General features: G+C 39.6%; 1 protein-coding gene across 1 annotated transcript in view; it reads left to right on the forward strand.

Moving 5' to 3' along the window:
- The window catches only part of prkcbb (protein kinase C, beta b), a 134000-nt gene extending 120901 nt beyond the window's left edge, over nucleotides 1-13099 (forward strand). The window contains exon 19 of the mRNA XM_042505737.2: nucleotides 7024-13099. Coding sequence (XP_042361671.1) covers nucleotides 7024-7179 — 156 coding nt within the window. The 3' untranslated portion in view covers nucleotides 7180-13099. The remainder of the gene's footprint in view (nucleotides 1-7023) is intronic.
- The last annotated feature ends 3474 nt before the right edge of the window (nucleotides 13100-16573 follow it).

Raw genomic sequence — 16573 nt, forward strand, 5'->3', positions numbered from 1 at the left:
GGGGAGCGTAGGTCTGATGACTTCAAGGAAATAACATGCAGAACACGGCCTACATACACACAGCCCTGCTGAGCCACTCAGCCGCTTCACACCGCCTCTAAAGCTGCTCGCAATCCACTGTAGTCGAGCCGCCGCTGCTGCTGCTGCTGACGAGCTGCACATTTACTTTTTATAGGGGTTACTGGATCTTGCACCATTTACTATCCCTAGTACAATATAATGTTTACAAGTATTTACGAAAACTGGATGCAGCGGGTCTTAGCTGTGGCGCATTGTGATGGTAACGTACACAGTACACAGTACAACACACCAATTATCCACTGGGAACGCTTCAGTCTGTGATGACAGGACTGGTGAAAGCAAGAGAGGCTCAAAATCAGTTGATAGGAAGAGAAAACTATGTCAGTGAGGTTTAACTTTGATGAAAACAGTCAAATGTTTTGAGGTTTAAGCTCTTTACATTTCGGTGGACTGTAGAGCCATATGATTATAAGAGAGTAAGTCTTTTTTGGCATATGCACTGAATACACACTGTGGGTTGTGTGTCAGTCCTGTTGTTTTCCAATCACGACGCCCTACATTTTTTTCAGACCAAAAACCCAAATAAAGGCTTTTTCACATGTGTTTTGCATCAGACATAGGATTCATTAAACAGTACTCTGGTGACATAATATACAATTATGCGCACACAATATAGAAACAGATCACAAATGCTACCTAAAAAAAACTGCCTTATGCCAGATATGTACTGTACATGTATTTGGTGGAGCATACAAGTCACCCAGTGATTACAACTGCCTTGTGGTCATGTACAGAACATCAAATACCACGACCCAAGACTCAGATTTTTCTTTCCTGTAATCAGAAATCCTCAACAGCTAAAGACAAGGACACAAGATCACGATGTATTAGACTTGAGTTATTTTTACAAAACCAGAAAACAAATGTTATGTCCTAACGGGCAATAGCATCTGGATTTTGTGTTGTTGGCTTAACAGCTATAGTTCAGACCTTGATTTTTTTTTTCCTGCAAACATGTATTCTGCTTTTATCTGATTTACTGTATCACAAGCAGTCATAGACGCCGACTGATTCAGTTTAACAAGTGGCAGCGTTAACTGCTGGACTTTCAGCTGAAGGTGTCCATGGATGCTTGTAGTGATTTATGCAAAGGTCACCAGTTAACACTGTTAAACCTAAACACCTGTTGCTCTGTAACATTTATGCTCCCAAATGAATTCTGTACAATTATAGTCCGTTGTTGGAATATCAATTTTGACAGCCAAAGATGCAGCAACGACACAATTTGATGCTGGCACAGCTTTAAGTGAATGTTCAAAGCTTGCTAACTTGTCTAGATTTAGGGCAAAAGACAACTTCCCTTGCCAACATGTACGTGCATGTTTTGATGACGGTCTATAGACTGACACTTTGGAAAACGGACTTATTCACATTATTCACATTTATTTCATTTTATTGAGCAGATACTGAAAAGGTAATGAATGAGTAAATGAATGAATGATTCTTTATGTTAAACATGTAAAAAAAAAAACAAAGCAAAACAGAACAGACAAATAACTGCAAAAAAGCCTTACAAAATAGAAAAATATTCACAAAATACACAAAATCTACACATCAGTCTTAATAAACAAATGAACAAATACTCATGCCATTCAAACTTCAATGCTTTTTTTGTAAATACATATATGTATGTGTGTGTGTGTGTGTGTGTTTACGTATATATGTATATGTATAAAATTCATTTTATATTCACCCCACAACAATAGGTTGATGGACTTATAATCACAGAAAGTGTTCCCCAGTTAGCCATCTTATTAGTAGAGAAACTAAAAGAACATCCAGGAAACTGTTGATGAAAGATAAATGATTACTTCTTAGCAAACAACTGAGTCAGTTTCCCCTCAACCTTGGATGTGAAATTAAATATATTCAGAAGTACCTGCACAATTCCCTGGTTGCTGCATTCAACTTGAACTTGTAGCGAACATGTTAAACACGCTGCTTTATATTTTAGTGTTGAAAAGGAACGTCTTTCTGTTGCTATGTTATTTCTTTTTTCTTCTTTCTTTCTTTTCATATAGTTCTTCACACCTTCCTCTTTGTTAACTGTATACGAACATTACGGTGCAGCTGTATTTTATGCAAATTTATCATAGCAGCTATACAAACTCCTGTGTAACAGTAAGTTCCAGCACATAAGCTGTATAAAGTTTGTATTGGAGTGGATGTAATAGCCATGTACACAGTAAGCCGCAGCAGTGCTGGAGTGTGTGTGATAATTAATTCCAAATGTTGCGGCCCCCAAATTAAAGCCAGTGGCTTCAGCACAAAGCAGCCTGCGCTTATCAGCCCAAAACAGGTCAGCGTTCGATACCGCCTTTCATTCACCCTCCTCTCCTCTTCACCTCCCCTTTCCTCTGTGCCTCCCACTCTCCCCGCATCCTCAGCTGACATAGGCTCGTCTCCCGCTAATCCTCTCGTTACTGAAAAGAGATGGGGTGAGAGAGGGAGAGAGAGGCAGGAAGGCAGAAGAGAGGAGGAGAGAGAGAGGAAAAGAGGCAAAGACTAAATTAAAGACTCAGAGTCATGTTTCTCTATTAAAACCACTGCCTCTAGAGCACAGCGACTAAAAAAACAATTGTGCATGTTTGCCCTGATGCTACCGTATATTCCAAGCTCTCTATCTATACATCTAAACCAAGGGCCACTGATATTTATCTCGCTCCCTGTCCTTTGCTGCATCTCTTTCCCTTTTTTTTCTCCCTCCATATCTCTGTCTCTCTGCCTCACAGCATTAACTGCAATTGAAGCGTGTTGAGATGGAACACATTATGAGCTGGCCTACATGGCTGGCAGCTGTGTGTGTGTGTGTGTGTGTGTGTGTGAGTGAGTGAATGAGTTTATATGGGTATTTTTGGTAAATAACTGCACGGTCTTAGGCAGTGTACTACACAGAGGATTTACAAGGTTTTGGAAACATAAACACACACATTCACATCTGTATGGGTGTGTTTATATTTCCTGTCAGACTGCAAGTCATAAGTTGACTGACATTTAGTTTGACAGTATATTGATCGGCAATAGCGATCACTGACATGGATAAATAAAATTTCCTAGATTGGTCCTTCAGGACATTATAATGAAAGCATGTGTGGGATTATTGTGCTGTATTCACACTGACAGGAAGGCTACCACCTGTTAGTACAGAGTGCCCCAGGGATGGTGTTTTTCTGGAGGCGAACCCGGAAGCTAATGTTATCCTGGTTCCCTTGTAAAAAAAGCCTATGAGATTTTTCCTTTGGATGTTGGATTATTGCAGAAAATAAGCTCTGTGGTAAACAGACATATATAATACTTAAAGAATGTGTTCGGCAAGATAATTTACACAAAGGAACACCAATTTCAGGATTTTTGAAACCTAAACGCAATTGCCAGAAGTACAAAACTACTGTTAGGCTTAAACAAACTACACTTAAGTCACGTCGCCACTGCTATGAGATTGTAAAGCCGTGTTTGGAGCACTTTGACGTGATGACATTCTGTTGTATTATTTAGCCACTTGTTAGCAGCCGACTTTTAAAGACACATAAAAGCTTCAAAATATGCGAGTGGGGTATTTATTGTTGTATGTTATGTCATAGAACAAAACGTGAAAGTCTCTTAAGCTAGTGTTAACCACAGACCTTATTTCAGGCTTCTAACCAAAAACCCATCAAAAAGAAGAAAAACATAACCTTTGAGACATGAGAACCACGAGGGCTAAAATGTTAAGGTTTTGGGGCTCATTAGCCCGCTGAGGTTCTCTATTTTGGTGATTTTAACTGACATTTGCCAAACCCTGCCCCCCCTTAGTTACTGTTGCTATGCCGGTCATAACTAGTAATGCAAAGTTACCACTTTTTTGTGTTTATCATTTAAACAATAGGTCCTTCAGGGGTTGATAAAAGCAATGTTTTTTATGGCCACACCATTCCACCAAATGAAAATTTACTGCAAAAAACTTTAGCTATATCATAGAAATTCCTCTAAAATGACAATATTGGTGTCTTTGGAAATGTTAGGATCTCCACTCTAGTATAAAATAAAGCTTTGTAATTTTTTAATGATATTTGGCTGCGCAGGGTTTTGTTTTGACTTTGGATTGACCAAGTTAAATTAAACTCAAGTTAGCAAAACTAAATCTCTGATACATTATTTGCAAGGTTAATTACACTAGGTCTATATGAGTGCAGGCCTCTCTTGAGATGTGGTGCTCTAGTGGATATCAAGCCCAGGACCGTGATGTGGATCTGGGCCAGCTGTGGCAGGTGTGTCCCTGTGGATGGAGGCAGCTCCTCGCAGGCGTTGGGAGAGTTGGCAGATGAAGGTAGGAGATGCAACGTTGGTTTGTAGCTCCTGTGATCTTGAACGCTCTCCTGTCCCTCTCTGTCTCTCTCGCTGTTATTTCTGACCCCGCCTTCCTCTGCATCGCTCTCTTCAAATAAACAGCCAAGCTTTTGTCAGCTTTATACCTTCAGAAGTGTTGAACCAACATGGTAATCAACATCTAATTTACTAGACTTTTTTAAAATTCTGTCGCTTTCTCTCTTCACCTCTTCTTTCTCGTACTTTGATTTGGACTGTGGCTTCAGCTGTTTGTGTGTTTTAAACGTACGGGCTGTTAAAGGCTCAGACTCTTGACTTTGTGGATGTGTTTATGGTTGTGGATTTTCTGAGGTCGCCCCTTGTGTGGTTTTTTCTGTGACCGCTACTTGCTCAGTGATGTGAATATTTATGTGGCCAGCTTTTAATTGATCCTTTTCCTTCTCTCCCTCTCTGCTGCTCTGTGTATGCATCTTTACCTCATGACTCTCTCAGTGACTAAATAATGTTTTCACTGACTTTTACTGAATAATGTACCTGTTTTGTTTTACTCTTCACTTTTATTCTCTTCCAATCATTTGTCCCACATTCGATGATGCACACAGACAGCTGTGCATCACACACAGAAGCTAAAGGATGCCTTGCGCATTATTATGAGACGCCGAGAGGGTGTGAACATCTGTATGATATGCACAACACCTGGAAACCTGGTCATTTTTTGTGCATCTTAGTGAACAAGCCAGACTTCATTTGTAGGATTGCTCACACTGACTGTAAAAAGATGGCCACATTAGGGATGCTGCTGCCTAAAAAATTAACTTAACTTGTTACACACATAAGCTAAATTGATTGACAGGTATCACAAATATGTGCATACCCTGGACACAAGGTATATGGATCCCCCTAAGATATCCAGCTCCATGAGTTTTGGTAAAATCTGAAAACAGCACATCTACGTTATGCATCTCCATCTGTGGAAAACATCCTCTGGGCCATATATGCATACAGTAGTATGATATGTATGTATAAATAATAAGGGTGCTCTTATACGCAGAGCTTTACACCGTCATGAATACTAACAGCCTGGGCAGCCCCAATAAGTATTAACTTGCCAGCAGTAAACGAATATGTCAGTGTCAGTTAATCAAATAGCATCCGCTGTCTTTTACCGCATCTAACTTGCCCCTCCCCCACTCACTAACATACACTCCTCCATCTTTAACACCCAGCTCACTCTTTTCTTTCCTCTGTCCATCCACCAACTGAGCCAAGTATTAACAATGTCCTGCCCCAGAGAAACCCTCCACGAGCACACACTTACAGTAACACACAGATTTCCCTCACCTCCTACACAAAGTCACAGTTGCTGTTGCCTCTACTCCAGTTTCACTTTTTTCTTGTCGTCATTCATGTCACTTAGCATCTTACTCTCATCTCTGTATCTCCTCTGCACTTCCTTCACTCACTCTTCCGCTTTATTTGTGGATTTATTTAATATTTCTTTTTATTTTACCTCTGTTAAAAGATCTCTCTAGTATGGTTTGCCTGCTACCACTTGATATTTTTATATTTTTTTATATTCAAGGTACAAGACGTTTGGTTATCTCTCTTCCTGTTTAATGATATCCATGTATCTTTTTTTATCTCATCCTTTTATCTTCCTTTCATCTGCCATCATTCATACTGGTGCCACTTGTGGCATCTTAACATTACCAGATACTTAGCACGTCAAGTTTGTGCCCAGACTACAAATAACACGAACAAAAGGGACCATCACAGTGAAGACGGGACAAGAGAAGGGCGTTGCGTTTGTTATTTTCTATATAAACCCACACACTAGCAGCACAGCAGGCAGACAGAAAACACCGCTGTCCTATTTTTCACTGTTGAAACTCAAGAAATGCAGTGTTTTTGTAGATTCACTCCATTGCTTCGCACATCCAGGCAACTGTGCCGACATCTTTTCCTGTCAGGTGTGGTATGTCTTCTGTAGTCTTGTACCTGTCACAGTGGACAAGGGGAGGCTCATTTTTGAGCTTTAAAAATATCCTGGCATTAAAGAGACACTGTTTAAAAAGACAGACATTGGTTGGCAAGACATTACTGGAGAGACTGGATATTCCAGTGAGAAATAAAGGAAGATAACATACTCCTGAATCGAGGAAAATACAAATTAACTCTATGTAGTACATATCATATGTTCAGTATGTATGTATATGGGTGGTTTTGCTGACTCAGTATGTTCTTAACAAAAAGTCAGAGGGCACCTGGACAAAAAGCCAGACTACAACAACACTAGTCACACTCATATAATCTATAGTACATTTGACAATAATACAGTTGCATTAAAAAGGCAACATGCTTACAAGTCAAAGACCTTTGTGTGGATACTAGACTTTATAAACAAATTTAAAGTACGTACGTACCTGTAACATGAATGAAGGAAAAGTCCAAACAAAGATGACTTGCGCTTCTATGCAGATGATATTGTACTAGGTATCTAACAATAATGCTTTCTCTTCTTCTCCTTTTCAATCCATCCCATTCACTTACAACCATTTTTTAATTTTTCCTCCCCCTCTTCAATTATTCCTCCCATCATGCCCTTTTCCCCTCATAATCTCATAACACCTCCTGCAGAGGAACCGTAAGGACACCTGTAACTTTGACAAGGAGTTCACCAAGATGCCGGTGGACTTAACACCGACAGACAAGCTCGTCATCATGAACCTGGACCAGGACGACTTCCTCGGCTTCTCCTACACTAACCCTGAATACGTGGCCCCTGGAAATTAACACACACTCAATCACACTGATGGACTGGTAGAAAATGAGGTTTCGGAGCAGATAAGAAGGCAAACTAGCACTAAAAGTCTTTTTATTTTGTCTATGTTCAGTAAATGCCTGCATTTGTTTTAGGCCACACTTGGGTTTGTCCAATACTTCAGAACATGAAAGGTATCGCAACATTAAACTTGCACAAAAGACTGGATACCAAAGATTTTGAAGTATTGCATCAAAAATGCTTGATTCCAAAAGCCTATAATTGACCACTTACATACGCAGTTCATTACAACAATAAGGGAAGCCCAGATGCCATACACACCACCCCACCCTAGTTGCTTGCAAACTGAAAAGCGCTCCCTTTTCACATATATGCCACAGTTTTAATAATAGAATTTGGTTTACTACTCCATTTATGGCATTAATCTGCTTAAATCATTCAACAAACAAAACCTATTTTGACTTAGAAAGCAAAGCATTGTATCAAAGTACTGAGATATGTTCTTTGGTGTTGTTCAGAAGTTTAACTCCATCATTGTGGCATCTCATCCCTTCCAACTCTCTGACTATGGTTACATGCACACCAAAATTCCTCTATAATTTTGAATGTCAATATTCTGAATTTAATGCAGGTCGTGTAAACAGCTTGTTCCATTTAAATATTATGAATTAGGACATTTTCCAAATGTAGCATTTTCTTATTGAGATGTGGGTTATGCTAGTATTATTGGGTTTCAGGAGAATTATTTTGGCATTTATACAGCCATTTCGGGATATGCGTCTCAATTGGGGTTTTTACTGCAGTTTGGGACACACAAGCTGTTGCCTGTTTACAGTGGAGTTTGTGCGTTGTCATGGATACGTTGTAGAAAAACCAACAGTTTGCAAAGCTGTGGGGTAGAGATGCGTCCAAAAGAAAATCCCATTTCTGATTGGAGGGAGGAACACATCTATTTTTTAAGCTTTATGAAAGACGTAGATATCAGTGGATTTTGGGATATGCACAGATAACACAGCACTAACCTTTTCAAGAAGGTGAAGACAGGAAAGAGAGAGTTCAACAAGTCCACCACCAGTAGGAAACTGTAAAGAAAATCTTATTTTGATACAAAGAAGCAAAATGACAAGACGTTCCACTTTTCTATATTTTGACATGATACACCAGGTGTTAGGGTACGTTAATCAGAGTAGGCATAGCTGCATGTAGTGGAATATACATTTTCATTAGCCATGTTAAAAGCTTAGTAGGAATACTGTCTTTTTTGGAATAAGGGAAAAAACTATTTTGTGCCTGTAAACACACTCATTGTGGCATCTCATCATCTGCGGTACCTTAGTAACATTGATATGATATATATAAAATGTGCAAATGCAACATATTCTTAGAACGTACAATGACAACATTTTCTCCTGGCAACTGGCTGTAGTGTCAGTATTATCCTCTGCAGCCATTTATCTAGAGGCTTAAGAACGCAGGCTTGGTGTCCATCTTAACATGCACCATGAGCAGCATGTGTATCAGTTCAACTTGTGTGTCTTGACCATTGTTGCCTGTTCCAACCAGCCTGTGCGCTGTCATGAGTTGCACTTAGCTGACACACTCAGACCGAGCATCTCACAACGGGCCATCACAGAGGAATACGCCTAATGAGCAAACTTCACAGCCTGTCAAATCTTTTCGTCCCTCTCTTCCTCATTTCTCTTTTGGCTCTTGCCTTCTCCTTTCTCCCTTCCCCCCATTCCCCATGTTGTCCTTTTATTTATTAATTTTTTGTTTTGGCTCTAATCCTTACTTCTGACAAGGCCTCACAGGGAGCCTAGTATGACGTGGTGTCACAGGGTTGGCGATGCGGCAGTCACTGGTGGAGCACACACACTCACATATGCATGCAGTGAATGAGAAGCTGCTTTGACAACCCCCAAGTGAGCGATTTCACAAACAGCAATAATAATAAGAGCAATGTTGCTTTTCTCAATTATTTATTCTGCACTTCCTTTTCCGCACCCATCTGTGTATGTGAGTGTTAGTGCTGTGTTTGTGTGCATAAACGTGTGTTTTCTGACAAATATCCATATGCTAGAATATATGTGTGAACATGTTTGTGTGTGTATGTGTGTGTGGTTTATAGGGCTTTGTTGGATAAAGCCAATTATTTCAAATTCAGCTCAAATTCTGCAAATCTGCCTTCCAGCTTCAAACCACATTACATTAGCTATAATGCCAACTCGCTCTGTGTACTGTACACACACACACACACACACACACACACACACACACACACGCAGACAGCTATAAGGTCCAATCTATGACTGAGGGTTGGAATTATTAGGTGAAGCGTAACAAGGCGGACAATGACTGTGAAATGTTCGCTCCTGGAGGCACACAAGACATATACTGTAGGTCCATTACACAGGCCTAGAACGTTTTCCCCTTCTTTAATCAGCACAAGCAGTACCCTCATGTAAACTATATACAGTACATATGCATATATTGTACATATTTATATATATATAAGCATATACAAACTCTTTCACCTTTGGGGAAGTTTCACTGGATTTGTCTTTGCAGTGCTATTCTTTTGTTTAGATGTTGTATAATGTAAAGTAAAGTGAACAAATATTTAGACGCAACACTTTTGTTTTTGTTTGCATTTTTTTACAAGTGTAAGTTAAAGATTTAGGACTTTTTTTATGCACTCAATAGATATATTTCTTTCAATTTTGGTTGCAAATTTGTTCAAATCTGTGTCAGTGTGCACTTCTCCTTTTCCAACATCATTGTTCCACCGAGCAGGTGTGGCAGATCAACATGCTGATTAAACAGCATGATTACCACACTGGTGTGCTCTGGGCTGGTCACAACACGGCCACCCCGAAGTGTGCAGTTTGATCGTGGAAAAAAAAGATATTCATTAGGATTTCACATGGCCAGTGCTGCAGAAATGCACTTTTTGGTCACAGAAACCTCAAAGAATCAGTCACTATCTCATGTGACAACCATTTGTCTCATGCGGTGCGACACTTCTCTTTCTCATAGAGTTGATCAGGCTGTTCGCTGAGGCCTGTGGAGCTCCTTTTCAGTCGCTGTGTAAAGTTGCTGGATATTGGATCCTGCCGACGTACACGCCAATCCAGAGAATCCCAATGTGTGACATGTCTGGTGAGTACGCAGATCGACCAAGAAGTGAGATGTATTTTTTAGCTTCCAGGAACTGTGTACAGATCCTTGCAACATGCATTATCATGCTAATTTGTGGCCTTTTTGGTGAACATCCCAAGGCACACCTGTGTAGTAATGTTGCTGTTTAATCAGCATCTTAACAACTGTTAGGAGGATGAATCATCTTGGAAAAAATGAAATCCTTACTGAGTGCTGAAATTATCTGAGCAGTTTAATATTGGGGAATTTCATTTCAAAGGATCAAGAAAATAGCACTCTTGATCAGTGTCACTGCTATCTGGATAATTACTGAAATCATTTTAGACAGTTACACATGTTTATTTATTCAGCTGTTTTCTTGTTTCATTTTGACTGGATGTTGTGGTTATGGTTGTAGCGATCCTTTATGCTGCCCTCTTGGCTAGATTGCTCTTGAAGCAGAGTTTTTAATCTCAATCAACTTTTTCCTTGTTAAACAGAGGATATATATATATATATATATATGTGTGTGTGTGTGTGTGTGTGTGTGTGTGTGTGTGTGTGTGTGTGTGTGTACTCCTTTATGTATGAAAACAGATATGTCTGTTTCAAAGACTGTAAAAGTCACTGCCCTCATACCTCCATGCATACTTTATGTTAGCATAAATGCAGCCAAGAGATGGCAAAAGAGGCCAGAGTCAAAAGGTTTCTGACAAAAACAAACCAGGCAAAAGTGGAGGAGGTCATAATAATGTACATTTGAATGGAGGCAGCATTGTAGACAGCGATGGTCTGTGAGGCCATTAAAAAAATTGTGCCATCTGGACAAGGTTTTTTTTTCACTATGTTACTGTTTGATTCTGTTCTGCCTTTTTTAAATGTCTTCACCATCTCTCACAGTCGTATCTCACTTAAACTACACTACACTGCCCCTACGATTTCCGGTGGTACTGTTCTGTTTATCTCTATCCATATGTGTCTAACACTTCCAAAATGTAAGAAAAATAGCTATTGAGTGCATAAAAAAGTTTTAGATCTTTACCTTTTAATCTGTGAAAAATGGGAGCAAAAACAAAAAGTGTTGCTTTTAATTGTTTTGTTCTGTGTATATAAAGTAGAATTTGCATTTGGGCCTTTCTCGAGCATAGAGCTGTGCATCGCTCAGGTCAAGGGTGTAAATATCTCCTGTTAATAACGCCTACTCTTAACATCTGCTGTTGGGAATCGTAGACCCTGAAGCATTCAATAGCACTCAACAGCTGTGTCTACCTGTGCGTGTGTGTGTGTGTGTGTGTGTGTGTGTGTGTGTGTGTGTGTGTGTGTGTGTGTGTGTGTGTGTGTGTGTGTGTGTGTGTGTGTGTGTGTGTGTGTGTGTGTGTGTGAGAGAGAGAGACTGTGTGAACAGATGAGTGTGTAACTGTATATGCATGTAATTCAGATATTTTAAGTACTGTGGATAAGTCTTTAATTCTTATAAGAAATCTCTTGAAAGAAGCTTCTATCTGCACCTGACCAAACCGTCTGAGAGAGCTAACGTGAAATGAGAACTGCCGTATATTTACAGTTAAACATATATAAACACATTTTTTATTTCTCGTCATGACACTCAGCGTTTTAAGAAACAATCATCAGCCAGTTACTCATTATGTTTGGTGTTAAAAAAAAAATCCCTCATCAGGAATTTAAGGATTTATACTATGCATGCATGTGATGATCTCTCTCTTACTCTTTCATATCTTTTTCCAAGTGATATGGAGTTATCCTATATTAAGTGTTGATTGGTGGACTGGTGTGTTACTTTATTAGACATCAATAGGGTATGTTGCTTAATTTATGATAAAAGTCTCGCATCATTGTTCTCTCTATTTATGAAATATTATAGAAGGGCCGTGTTCTGCTTCATTTGTACATATATTAACATTTTTCCAGTCTATAGCGGTTACAGTCTTCCATTTCCATTGTTGCATTTAATACACAGAGACGTTTGTGTTTAGGGGTAAAATTATAAACGAGTTGCAATAGAAAAATGACATTTTAAGTCACCTGTTTAACCGACTTCCACCCACTCACGCACACAGTTGTGAGGGTTCTGCAGGGTGGAACAGTAATGGCCAAAAAGTGGACCAACTCATCCTCCTCCTCTTTCTTCCCGACCTTTTCTTTGATTGCGCCTTTCCATCTGTCATTTTATTTTTTCTTCTGACCTTTCCCGCTCATTCCTCCTCTCCCATTCAGCGTCCTCATTGTCTTTTTTCTTACCTCATTTTCTTTTCTCTTGACCTTTACCCCTCTCTATTGGCTTTTTTTTCTCCACTCCATCAGTCTCTCCTCTCCTCTCCTCTCCTCTCTTCCACTTCATGCCTATTTTATTCTCCTCCTCCCTCCTTGTATATACTATGTTCATTATCACTCTCCTCTCATTATCCCTGATTTGTCCCATAACGCTCCCCTTTATATTTCTCCCCTGCAATCTGTAGCCTTGCCAAAAGCTACTTGACATTAAACATGAAATCTGATACGCTATTATTACGCTATATAGTACTATTGATGATACCCTATATAGTACTATTTCAATTTGACGCTTGCCTCTTGAACATATTTCTGCTTTGATTTTGGCTTACTTGCTAAACAACAGATAGCGCAACAATAACCTGAAGATAATTTTTACATGCAGAGAACAGTAAATATACTACAAGGAAGAGTAAGAATGTGTTTTGTGTGATAGTTTACTAATAATAAAATGTGTACTGTGATGTTTTCGATTGTAGAATAATAAATCATGTTGAAAGATCACATATCGTCTTCTTTCCAGTCAAATGGGATTTTTTTTATTATGATTAATTGAAAAAAAACAATGTTTATGGTAATTTTCTTATTTGTTTTTCCCTCTTTTTTTGCGTATTTTAAGGTAATTGTCCTTTTACTATTTTACTTTTTCTTTTTTTTTTTGCTATTTTTTAGCCATATATTGTTAAGTTGCTTGTTGCCTTCCCCATAAGTTTTTCCAAAAGACATCAAATGAATTTGCTCCGGTTTCAAAGAAGGGTTAAACACTACAGTTATACCTAAGTGTGAATTTACACAGCTGAGGCCAGTGCCTCCTGTTTCACTTTTCCGCTTATTTTCAGGCCAGATTTAGTAAACACTAAAATCTTCAAACTGTCAGTGTTACAAAAATAACATTATCAAACCAACAACAAAGTAATAATTTATGCTTTTAGAAGCCCTCCAACAATTAGAAAAGTTGTGGGATTTTCCTTCAGGGTCTCCGTAGGTGGCCTGTTTATTAGACACAGTAAATCTGTGTTTGTGTGTTTGTGTGTGTGTGTGTGTGTGTGTGTGTGTGTGTGTGTGTGTGTGTGTGTGTGTGTGTGTGTGTGTGTGTGTGTGTGTGTGTGTGTGTGTGTGTGTGTGTGTGTGTGCGTGCGTGCGTGCGTGCGTGTGTGTGCGCGCGCGCTACTTGAGGCACAGAGATTAATGGGGCACCTGTTAATGATGTGTTGTGCATTGTGCAGGCTTCATGGCAAATGTAGAATAAATCTTTATTATTATGCATACTTTTCAATTGGCAGGCTGCCATCACACACACACACACACACACACACACACACACACACACACACACACACACACACACACACACACACAACATTTGCGTCCCATAAGACCATGCTTGGCTTGGCTTCATTTGCCTCTGTGGTAATAATAATGATAATAATCAGACTTCACATAATAACAACATCAGTATAATCTTCTGCCACAGAGAGCGTGAGATATGATGGATGGAATAAAGAGCAAACAGGAGATGGAGAACAGACAGGAACACAGCGGGTAGCTGATGTACCGCTGAACTCCTTTACCTCCACACTTGGCATATAAACATATACACACATAGTCCTGCATTATAACACACTGACACACATTTGTTCCACGTGAGAATACACATGGAGAACTGTACAAATACAAGCATTATGTTCTTCCCTGCCAAACTGTTACCTTCCCTGAAGACAATGACATTTTCCAAATAAACCACAAGTCACACACGCATGCATATGAACACACACACACACACACAACACAGTACAGTATGTATTTATTTTCTAAGTTTTTATCAGTTTTTAAACAATGGATTCTGGTTTCAGATAAAAGTATTCAAAAGCATGCTTCTCAGAACAAACTGACGACCATCATTTTTTCAATATTAAGTTAACTTTAGCTCAATTAGCAAGCAACAACTGGTCAAATCTGTACGCGACTGGCAGTTGACAATTAAAAGTATTGACCAATCATGTTTGAACAGTACGGAAATAGCCTGTGTGGAGAGGCAGAACACACTCGTCAAAATGCAGTTTCAGAACCCATCAGCTATGACTGACTATGAGTTAGTTTTATATTAACTTAATAAAAAGTTTGCCTCAGAGTGCAGTGCACTATAGGGGCATGGAAGATCCCCATTTCTGATAAGGAGTAGGACAGAGCCACCAAAATGAGTTTAAACTCTGACAGTTTTTATTTAATTTATAACTGGACAAAATAACATTGAGTCAAATGCTCCTTAGAGCTCCTTAAAAGTAGGCTAGTGTAATGCTAAATTATGAAGATACTGAGCCAAAAATGTTCCACATTGTTTAATCCATTCTTCTGTATTGATGTTTTAAGTTGACAAAAGGCTAACAATAACAAAGCAACACCCTCCAGACTCCGTGCTATGATTGGGCAGTTTTGGGGGCAGAGTTTAGCAGTGAATTAGATGTGTTAGCAATGACTGTGATGTTTAGACCTCTCTGCACTGATTCTGTGGTGGACTAGCTAGCAGAGAAGCTCGCTGCTGTTGCTGGTAGAAAAAAAGAGGGATGAAGGGAAGATGGAGGCTGAAGTGAACGACAGCAGGGCACTGCAGCACACTGGAGAGAGAGATGAAAAAGGGAAACTGACAAAAGCAAAGAATCTCTTATTTATTTCATTCAGTGGATCTTAAAAACGCTCAAGAGGGGAGCATGACGGAGGAGCTTATTGGATTTATTTCACACTATCTTTCTTTCTCGCACACTTCCTCTCTCTTTCCCTCTCTCTCTCTCTCTCTCTGTCATGCAGCTCTACACACATTTTCATTAGGCAAACATATTAGACACACTTGCACATCATCAGACATGTGCCCTCACAATTAAGATACATCTCTGTCTCTGTGCGTCCACCCTTCATTCACTCCCCCACTTCCTCTCTCTCTTAATCAATCAATCCAACTGTCAGCCTTCACTACATCAGTGTCCAGCACACACACACACACATGCAAACACCCATACACACATTTTCATTATGCATGCACATCAGAAACGCTTTCACATGATCACTGACCTTGTGTCCTCCTCAAAGCTTCCTTTCACACAAACACAGATTATTAAACTTTAGCTTTGGCAAAAACAAATTAAAAATGGTGATGAAATTTGAATCTTTGGAATTTTGAGGCAATACACAGAAAATTTCTCACTTTCAATACACACTCATTCATGGAGAATATCCTGGGGCTGTGTCTGTGGACATCATAAATCACAGTTTTGACATATTAGCATCACGCCAGAGTCATGCCACATCACCATATGTCCTCTCTCTGCCCCGGAGCCCTTTCCATCTGGTAAAACACACACAAACAAAGAAACAAATCTAAACACAGATGCACACACCCATACTGGCACAGATATGCATTATACACACACACACTGATACTTGCAAATGTATACATAGGTACACATGAATACTGATAAACTGGTCAGTAAGAGCAAAATGTTCCTGTAATAATCCATGAAAACTCACTCTTTAATGCTAAATAAACTCATGTGCCTATGTACTGTATGTCCCTTCCTCTGAATGTGAATGTATACAGCTCGCTCACTTTGCAGTATATTTGTATTGTCAGTCGTATTGCACTTCCTCCTCCCCTCTCTTCCTCCAAACAGTTTATCTTTCACTCTCTAATTTCTCTGTGGTTTTCCATTTCCTCTGATTTCTTCCTCTTGTCTTGCCTGCCCTCCTCCTCCTCCTCCTCCTTCTCCCAGTCTCTGAGCACTGGCCAGGGGCGTGAGAAGGTTCCAGCTCACTGAGCAGAAACCCTGCAGTTCTCCTCCTCCTCCTCCTCCTCCTCCTCCTCCTCCTCTCTTCAAGAACCATCCAGTCTTTCTCTCCTCATCCTCCTCTTGTACAGCCAATAACTGAGAGGAGAGGAGAGTTAGAATTGTAAAAAGAGAAAGACAGAGAGAAAAAAGGGCAAGA

Source organism: Plectropomus leopardus, chromosome 18 (genome assembly GCF_026936395.1).
Source record: "Plectropomus leopardus strain MGB_pleo_1.0 chromosome 18, ASM2693639v1, whole genome shotgun sequence".
Classification (NCBI taxonomy): domain Eukaryota; kingdom Metazoa; phylum Chordata; class Actinopteri; order Perciformes; family Serranidae; genus Plectropomus; species Plectropomus leopardus.